The sequence below is a fragment of the Peromyscus maniculatus genome, chromosome 21 (genome assembly GCF_049852395.1).
Source record: "Peromyscus maniculatus bairdii isolate BWxNUB_F1_BW_parent chromosome 21, HU_Pman_BW_mat_3.1, whole genome shotgun sequence".
NCBI lineage: Eukaryota > Metazoa > Chordata > Mammalia > Rodentia > Cricetidae > Peromyscus > Peromyscus maniculatus.
In genome coordinates this window covers 375,394-385,763 of record NC_134872.1, presented here as the reverse complement: position 1 = coordinate 385,763, position 10,370 = coordinate 375,394, and the positions used below count along the sequence as shown (strand labels likewise).

The 10,370-nt window shown below is 38.0% G+C and overlaps 1 protein-coding gene across 1 annotated transcript; it reads right to left on the bottom strand.

Moving 5' to 3' along the window:
• Positions 1 to 939: 939 nt before the first annotated feature.
• Positions 940 to 1,902, bottom strand: LOC102907721 (olfactory receptor 14J1). The gene has a single exon (XM_006996851.3). It carries the CDS (start codon positions 1,900 to 1,902, stop codon positions 940 to 942), a length of 963 nt encoding a protein of 320 aa, XP_006996913.1.
• Positions 1,903 to 10,370: the final 8,468 nt, after the last annotated feature.

Genomic DNA, 10,370 nt, shown 5'->3' with positions numbered 1-10,370 from the left:
TCTGGGGCCAAGGCTCTTGGGGCCTTGCCTATCAGAGAGTCACCCATCAGAGCTTTGCTTCCTGGTGGGCTGACTTCCAGAACCTCAACTGCCACCTGATGCGCCTCTGACATGGCCACTGACACTGTAGTCCCTTTATCAGATGAGGGGAAGATTTAATTTGAGCCTTTTCAGTGATGGAAAAGACAGTTCTTGGTACCTACTTCATTAGTGAATTGTAGTCATATGTCCCTACCTTTATGATCATATGTACACATACAAATTATACTTGAGAACCAAAGCATTTATGTTGTTAGATATATTGGTAACTGCCTATTAGAAAAAAACAATGTGAATCATAATTTTAGCAATTTTTATTTGAAAAATGTCAAAAAATTAATCTCTCTAAATTTTGTTCCATCATTAGTAATAAGGGAAAATGTAGTAAAACTAAGAAGTAGTTCACTTGGATTTGGGAAAGAATATGTAGAAAGCATGTGAATTTTGCTAGGGACTGAATAAATTATGGAAATAGTTACTATACACTTTAATAGCAAGAAAACCTTGTAGCTTCTTAAGAATGATAGGAAACTTGACAGTCTATAGAGAATTATGTACAACAACAGGGACCGAGTATCATATAGACAAAATCAGTTTACCTAATGGCAGTCTGAAATGTATTTATTAAAATTAACTTTAATTTGATCATGTCACCACTAACTCTTCTTTCCCTCTTATTTCCTGGGAATCCTTAAACATTATTTGAAATAATATTGGAATTGAAGGAAAGAAGGAAGGTCATACATATCCTCACTGGTCAATCATCTTTCATTTGATAGAATTATTTCTGAGAAGGATGTATATATATATGGAACACTGAAACAGAATCCTAGAAGAAATCTAATTCATCTCTCCTCTAATTTAGAACATAGTAGCAATGTCTCTTAATCTGTTGTCTCTTTAGAGTTTGAATATAGCTTTTAAACACACCATTCTCTGAGAAAATTCTTCTCTTGACAACACTTTCTTCAGAGCTGCTTTCATGGCTTCATTTCTCAAGCTGTAGATGACTGGATTGAGTGTTGGAGGTATTACAGTGTAGAATATGGAGAATGTGAGGTCCATAGCTGACAGGGAATCTGAAGGGGGTCTTAGAAACTCAAAGCCTGCAGCTGAGAGAAAGAAGGTAACTACAAACAAGTGTGGTAGGCAAGTGGAGAATACCTTAGTTCGACCTTCAGATGATGGGATTCTCATCACAGTTGAGAAGATCTGAATATAGGAGAACACAATGGAGATCAAACAGACAAAGGCTGTGGATGTTGTGAATGCGGCCACTGCAATCTCATTAATAAATTCATAAGAACAGGCTAGTTTTAGCATTTGGGGAATGTCACAGAAGAACTGGTGAATAATTCTCTGCCCACAAAGAGGAATTGAGAAGTTAACACCCGTGTGTATGAGTCCAGACAGGCCACCTGCCATCCACACAGCTATCACTGCACGCTTGCAGGCACGGGGATCCATAATTGTCTCATACTGCAGTGGCCGACAGATGGCGACATATCGGTCATAAGACATCACTGTGAGGATAGCTACTTCTGACGATGCCAGAGCTATGAAGAAGAAAACCTGAAGCATACACTGACCAAGGGAAATGAAACCATTGTTCATGAGTGAGTTTGCAATGGATTGGGGGACAGTAACAGAGATGAAGCAGAGGTCCAAAAGAGAGAGGTGCTTCAAGAAGTAGTACATGGGAGAATGCAGACGATGGTCCAAGGTGGTAATAGTGATAATGAGCAGATTGCCCATAATGGCCAGCAGGTATGTTATCAAAAAGAGCACTGCATGTAAAATCTGAAGCTTGCGCTCATCAGAAAACCCCATGAGGAGGAATCCAGTCTTGGAGCTCGCATTCATTCTGGGTCACCCTGGAGACTCAAGGTTTGGCTCTATTTAAGGAAAAGATGAAATAAAACTACTGATAGCAAGAAGAGCTTGTCTCCCTGGGATTAGCTAACACTCACTTCTGACAAATATTTAGCAATTTTCTGGAAATAGAAACCCTAAGTGTGATTAACAAGTCATGAGAATTTTCTGGAATAGAACCTGAATTGTCAAAATTAGAAAAACTGAATGAAATGATGATGGAAATAGCTTTACTTCAATAAAACCAGTGAGGATGAGGTCAATATAATAGTTTCATATTTTATACATTGTACCTTAGCATCAAAATAATACGCTGCATTAAACAATAATCAGTCATGAGGTGATGGTACACACCTTTAATCCCAGTACTTGGAAGATAGAGGCAGGCAGATCTCTGTGAATTTGAGGCCAGCCTGGTCTACCAAAGTGAGTTCCAACACAGCCAGGACTGTTACACATACAAACTCCATCTCAAAAAAAAAACAAATAACAACAATAATAATTAATAACAATAATGATAATAATAATGCACTGAAGCCTCCTCTGATAACTATAAAAAATTTAGTTACTGGTACAACCTATAAATGATTAGGAATAACCCAGAATAAATGGAGGAAAGATATCAGTTACTTCAGTGAGAACATACAGGCAGTTATGTGTTGTTTCTCCTTTTTCTATCTGCACAGGAACAAAATTCTCTTTAGCTTTTCTCTTTCCTCAGTCAGTGTCTACATCTGTGCCCATCTGTATTCCATCTCAGCAACTGCTTTGTTACAGTATGCTATATTCTCTCTCTCTCTCTCTCTCTCTCTCTCTCTCTCTCTCTCTCTCTCTCTCTCTCTCAACCACTCATATTGATCACTGTGCTGTGCTCTGTGTGTATATGTGTATCTCTGTATTAAATATACATAGATATTTTATCTCATCCATTTATAAAATGAGCATGTCTTTGTTCTGTTATTTTTCTTACAATCTCATTTCTCCTGCTGCTTTGAGCCTTGTGTTCTGATTCATGCTTAGCTACCTCCAACTGGGTCAGCTCCATCTCCCTCTCACATATCTTTCATCTTCACATTCAAAAAACATTAAAATTTTATCTGCTAATTGTTTCTTCAGTTATTACCTCTTGTTACTTTATAGATGAGTCTTTCATCTTTGGCAGTTTCATTCCTCAACTTTATGCAATTCCAGTCATACTTCCATGTTGTGCTGGGCTGATCTGTGAAGCAAATCACCAAGATTTTCTTAACTTCACACTTCAATTTCTGCTGATTTCATTATTATGAATAATATTCAAAAACTTTATTGTGCCAAACATTATCTTCCCCAACATGTTCCCTGACTGATTGTCCAATTCTTCTCTCATTGTAACTTACCCAACTCTTGCAATCCTTGTGTCTAATATTGATGGTTTCTTAGATCACTCTCAAGAAGCCAGTCATATCATAAGGCTATGCTATTTTTTTCTTAAACTATATCTTGACATTTCCTGACAATTCTTCTTCTAAGACTCCATCCACTTGGCTTGGAAAATATTTGATAATTTTAGGACAGTCACATTACTTCCCTGGTTAAAAAATTTTCTGAGCTTAACAGACAGCTCAGGAAGTGTTCATGTAAGGTAGTCCATACCACATACATTGAGGTGACTATAATTCATGTCTTTTCTAGACTCACTTCCTGTATGTATTTTCCAGCCTATTTAAACTATTCTTTGGGAAAGGAAATTATAAGTCTTATTAGAAGTCATTTCTGTGATAACTGACATGGATGATGATGCATGCTACTTAAATGTCAAGTGAATTATATAGAACTTGGAGAAGTTTCACTTACCAATGTTGACCTTAGTCAGTGGGAACAAATTTCACTGGATCTTGAGATTCTTTGTTCCAGAATCTAGCTGTGAGATTTTCATGTAAGGAAAGGACTAAGGTGCTCTCGTACAAAACTGAGTATGAAGCAAAGGATGCTTTGACTCCTTATTAAGCCCATGGTACCTGAAGCTGCCCAGGCACCAGGGGACATGCTGTTCCTCCAGGCTTGGTCTCAGGTAAACACTGTTCAAAGGGTGGCATTTTGAGGAGCTCTCTCTCAGGGACTCACCCCAGTGGAGAGCTGCTAATTATTCTCTTGATTTAACTGAATGTTATAGGTTTGGGTATTATAGATAAGAAATGAACAGCTTTTTAAATCTTCCTGAAGTTTATGTTCATAGATTTCTGTATGTTAAGTTCTTTTTCCTCTTTACTTTTAATTTCAATTTAGCTGTTCATTGATGAACTCATGCATTTTTGTATAGGCTTCATGTAAAAAAGGCAAATATTTAGTGGCTGTTTGTTTACATGAACTCACAATTAGAAGGATTCTTAGTATTATACCATTTTAGCATCACATGAGCTCCAAGCTTTCTCCAAACACCATGTCTTTTCTAAAATCACTCTAAATGTGATTAATTTCAAGCTTCCATTTTAATAATTAATGAGATTTGCATGTGAAATATATCTCACAGACTCATGTATCTGAATGTCTGGTGCCTAGCTGGTGGCATTGTTCAGGTTGTTGGAATCTTAAGTTTGGGGTTCAGTTTCTTTGGAGAAAGTTGTACATTTGAAACTTTCTAACCTGGGTTCCACTTCTCGTTTGCTTTCTGCTTCTTGACTATTGATGCAATATGACCAGCAGCCTCATGCTCCTGCTACCATGTCTTCCCCAGTGATGGAAGCACCTTCTCAAACTTTAAGCCAACATAAACCCTTGCTTTCATAAGTTTCTTCTTGATGGACATTCAATCACAACAATGAAATTGCTAATAGAGAAAATGGGAAACCCCCAAAAGCATTATAGTCCTATAGTCAAAGAAACTATGGGTGTTAGGTAATCAAAAACCTTTTAGCTAAAGTTCAACTCAATGGAATATGGATGTGGGTTCAACATATCCCCAGTGGTTGTTTTGCAGTACCAAAACACATGCATATTTGCCATGGATACTCTTAGGAGCTAGCAGAATTCCCTCACTGGTTCCCTGTTCTGGGGGAGGAGGTTGAGAGCTATAAGGGTTGGAAAAGCCAAATGGAAGTCTGCCTCCACCAGGAAAACAGATAACCCCAAGCAATATTGCACCCTCACAGGAATTACAGAGTTTGGTGCCACCATTAAGGTTTTAAAAGATTCAGGGGTGATGAGTCTTACCACATTTGCCTTTAGCTCTCCTAATTTGTCTGTGAAGAAAATGAGTGGATCATGGGAAATGACAGTTGATCATTGTAAGTTTAATTAATTTGCAACTCCAATCTCAGCTACTTTGCTAGATCCTTACTTGAGCAGATTAACACATCTCTTGTACCTGGAATGTTATTTTTGATTTAGCAAATGCTTTTCCCTCCATACCGTGTTGTAAGGTCCACAAGAAGCAAATTGCTTTCTGCTGGCCTCAAATGTATATCAGTTCTCTTGTCTTGTGTCATAACTTAGTTTGCAGGGGTCCTGATCACCTGTCTTCAGGGCATCATGCTGGCCCATGGCATTATGCTGATTGGACTGTGTTACTAAGAGTAGAAGTGGTATTAATTGCTAGTTACTGGGGGAAGTAAATGAGGCCAGGTTGAGCTATAGATACTAAATTAGTCAGGTAAAAGCAATTCTTATTCATATTATTCATAGTATGGTGACAAGGTAACAGTATGTAGTATATATCTTAGAAAGTTAGAAGAAAGAAATTTGACTATTTTCATCATAAAAAATGTCAAATGCTAGAGGGAATAGATGTATCCAGAATGTTTTAAACATTACACACACACACACACACACACACACACACACACACCATTTTGAAATTTTATGTTTTTACTAGGTCAGTGAAATAACAAAAACTTAAAAGTTAATTAGGGCTAAAGAAGTAGCTCAATGGCAGAGAGTATCTGCTTAGCATGCAAGGTATCCTGGGTTTGGTCCTTGTACTGAAAAAGCAATCAGTTAAGCTGTGTGTGGATTCTTTGGTAAGTTCTTCATTGAATCCAGTCTACCCATGTTTGATTTTATGCCAGTGCCATGCAGGTTTGTGACAATTGTTTCATTGTGTAAGTCAGGTACTATGATACCTTCATCTTTATTCTTTCTCCCTCTTTTGATCGATGTTTAGACTATTCAGGTTCCCTTGTCCTCTCCTAGAAATTTTTACATTATTTTATGTGTCTGTGGAAAAGGTCATTGTTATTTTTATGGGAATGCATTGAATTTATAGATTGCTTTGGGTAGTTTGACCATTTAGAAAATATTTATTCTTCTAATGAATTAATGTTAGATTGTCTTTTACTTATTTGTGTATTGTTCAGTTATACTTACCAGTATTTTATGGTTTCGTCATGGAGTTCTCTCTTTTTAAAAAAAAAAAAACTATTTCTTTTCTTTTCCAATCCTTTATTTTTATAATTTTTCTTTGTTCTTGAGAATTTCACACTTGTGGTCGATGAATAATACTAAGTTTAGTTTACTGATAGGATGAGAATACTTTTACTCAAGCTGTAAAACTCTTATTTGTTCACATCATTGGAAAGTGTCCATTTATCTCTAATAAACGTGATAATAGTTTGTTCTGATATGTGAATAGACAAAGGAAATGAGAAGGAAAGGACATGACTATTCCTAGGAATGGTGAAGGGGAAAGTTTACTATAGATATGTGGGAGAGCATAGTCAGAGGCAGGAACATCTGGGAGAGTCCACAGTGGGCAAGACCCTGAGCCATGGGAGGAGAAGGTGAGGGGAAGGGATAGGGGAGAGAGAGGGAACAGGTACAGTAGTCAGGAGGCCTAAAAGAGAGTCAACAAAAAGACCAGGTAACCAAAATGGTTGGATTATATAGGGAAGGACAGCTTTGGGAGGGGCAGCCCACTCCCTGGGCCAGAAAAGTTTAGGTAGGGGACAGAGTATGCCAGCCAGGAGGACCCTGTTATATGTAGGGACTAAGGGATGTGGGGAGAACCTAGCAGCCAGTGTCTACGTTGATATACTAAATAGGCACCTCAGCTATTTGTCCTGGGTTTGAAATCTAACAATATGAATATTTTTACCTTATTATATATGTGTCTGTACTTTTCTTTCTATTTGGTGGCCACTGTCTATTTGTAAAATTTGCCAATATATTTATAATAAATTTAATAAACTAATTTCAAGGATAATAAAGATCTTTCTTTCTTTTCTTTCTTTCTTTCTTTCTTTCTTTCTTTCTTTCTTTCTTTCTTTCTTTCTTTCTTTCTTTTGTTTTGTTTTTCAAGAAGGGTTTCTCTGTGTAGTTTTGGTGCCTATCCTGGATCTCACTGTAGACCAGGCTGGCCTCAAACTCACAGAGATCCTCCTGCCTCTGCCTCCTGAGTGCTGGGATCAAAGACATGCGCTGCCACCACCCAGTGATTTTTCATTATTTTTATCATTAAACTATTTTTACTTGCCTGCTTGATATTACACATTCTTTAATTCACTTAACCTTGTGTTTAGACACAACTTTTTTTCTAGTGTGGGGATGTGACAGTTATCCCTAACCTGATGGCACTGTGTTACTGCTTACTTTATCCCAGTCAATTAGTGACATTTCCCCCACAGTGCTCAATCCTGTGCAATAATTTACACATAACTCCCCTGTGGTGGCTAAAGAAACTTTAAATGGTACCAGACATCCCTTAGTGGCCATTGACTTTTGCCTTGGAATGCCTGTGAGATTCTAATGGACTGCAGGTGAGATAAGAACAGATACTGGTGTTCCCGCTTTTGTAAACTTTACTTATCACTGTGGGATTGGGATGATGTGGTCTTTTTATTGCTGAACAGCAGGAAAGAGAAGCATCAGAGGGGAGGAAAGCAATTTTCTTGCCCAGCTGTCGATTCCGTAGATAATTGTAATGCATACCTTTGATGCTCACTTTGTAAACCCTTCTTTTAGCTCCTTATGACACAGCATGCTGTTTAGCTCTAAGGCTGCTGTCCTGCTAGCAGTAAGAATAAATTCATTTAATCTAAATTTGAATTGAGTCTAAGTCTTTAGTCTCTCTCAGTGAATCCTAACACTGCAACACTAGGAAGCATTCACATAGATTATGAACTACATTTGTATGGTAAAAAAATCAAAGCGATTTTTACATCTTATCTGTGATATTTTTCTGGCAAGTCTGTGATGTGGACAGTCAAATAGACCCTTTAGACTTGAGGAATTACCTGAACAATGTCTCACAACAGCAAAATATTTCTTTGGTGATTTTGTTTAGAAATTCATACTATTTGTCATAAATATGCAAATCTTGTTCCATTATAACATAAAAGTTTTACTATTTAATGCTTGAGTTTTATCTAGACTTTAAGAAAAATTAAAAAACAACATCCCATGACCTTTGAGAATTACCACCGCTTGGGGAATGAACACTAATACTATGTACTAGTATTAGTATTAGTACAAGTGAGGATATATTATTATATGTTGTATTGCTGTGAATCTCACACAGTAAAAGGCCATAGTTTGTGAGAAATCCTGTGATAAAAAGCTTGGTAGTGTTTGGGTTTGCTTTTCAGATTAATATGTTTCAGATAAATATATTAGCCAAGGAAATGGACTCTCTTCTTATGTAACAATGGGCTGCCAAGGTTTAATGTGAGAACCAAAGTTAAATGCTGGAAGATATTTATGTTTTCACTCCCCTAAATAAGTTTTTTTCCCATCTGCACCTGCACCAGATGTGCTTTATCACATGTAGGTGAGAGATGCATGGACAGGAAATATGTCAGGACGTATGCTTGTTCCTGACTGGGTGAAGGTGGGAGGTATGTAGGCAGGAAATGTGTTAGGATGTATGTTTGCCCCTGATTGGACCAGATGTGAAATATGATTGCCTTGTAGAGTTGCCCTTTTAAGCCTCTGCAAGGCATGACTTGTAACCATTTTCCAGAAATGCGGAGATGTACCTGGCCAGAGCCCATCCACCTGGCCAGTACTCAATTGAAATTTGCTTCAAATTTGACTTTAAATTGTGGTAGTGGTCTAATTTTTGTCCAATGCAATTAACATTTTCTGGAGGCCCTCAGCAAGACTCAGACCATCTACCCAATTCTAAAACCATATTTTTATTCTAGAACTCTGGGGCTGAGGGGCTGCTTCAGGAGGTACATGCCTTGAGATAATCCATAGATGCAAAGAAGCCTTTAGTTTGTGGACTATTGGAGTGAACTTCCTTGCTTAAAAAAAAGTAGCAAGCATCTATGGAGGCCTTCTAGTGAGTCATAGTCTGGTTCTAGTCTTTTGGATCCCTATCTGAGATGTGGAAGGGGTTCGATGGGACCTCAATATTTTCCTGTCCAGGGCAAATAGCAAGAAGTCACTCTCCCATCTGGTTCTGGTTGGTTGAAAAGTTGTGTCTGTTTTGTTGTTGGAAAGTTGTGTCTGCCTGTTTTGTTGTAGTTTTACCTGTCTGTGCTTTCTGGTGTGTCTGTAAGTGTTGTTGCAAACATGGAGCTGAGACAGAGATGTGTTGGGTATGTTTGCTGTCTGTGCTGTCTCCAGCCACCACCCACCACTGCTGCCCTAGCTTATGGCCCAGGCTCAGAATTTATCTCTAAACTCTCTGGTCACTGGATTCAGGTTAGCAGGAGTTCAGATGTCTTTTGGGTGTGGGTAACAGTAAAGTTATTTTGTGCTGTTCTCTTTTATTGGGAAGCTGGCTCTCGAGTTGGGTTATTGCTCTTCCTTCTCTAGGCCCAAGCATATTTAGGAGTTTCCTCCATCCTGTGTCAGTTGAGCCACCTGATGCTGTGACAGGGAAAAGAGAGCAAAACAGAACAGCCAAAAATTACACTTGGTTTGTGTGAACATTTTGTAACCTCAAGATTTGTAAGCTTATTTTATTGAATATGGTTAAAAATCTTTGAAAAAGGTTTATTTAAAACTGTAATACTGTGGTTTGGTAGTTAAAAATCTATGCATAGATAATATTAGAGGAACCATGTGGCATGATTCCATTTTGGGATATAAGCAACACATAGCTTGCTACCATCTTTAGGCAGCCATGTGGCTCATAATTCATCTTTTCTAGGGTTGGAGAGGGTGGATATCATGTGACTTCACCACCATTTTTGGATAGCCACGTGGCTGGCAGCCATCTAGGGTTAGAGAAGATAGATGCCATGTGACTTCATTGTCATCATGATTAAAGGTGAGCACATGATATGGCCCTACCAAGAAGGCAACAACAGGTCTCCAAGATATTTTGGATTAGGATGGATTTTTGTATGATAATTCATGTCCAGTCCTGAAACAAGGTTCATGAAAGATAGGATTTAAAAACAATGCTTGTTTAAAGTCGTAAAGCAGCACCTCCACGCCTTCATATGCAAGAATATACCTTGTGCTAGCAGTCAAATTTTGTAACATAAGAGTCACTTAGGTAGTGTTAGTTTTAAAGACATGAAGGAGTCATGGAG

Excerpts from the sequence above, each read along its gene's own strand:
- LOC102907721 (XM_006996851.3), bottom strand. The coding sequence starts at position 1,902 with ATGAATGCGAGCTCCAAGACTGGATTCCTCCTCATGGGGTTTTCTGAT.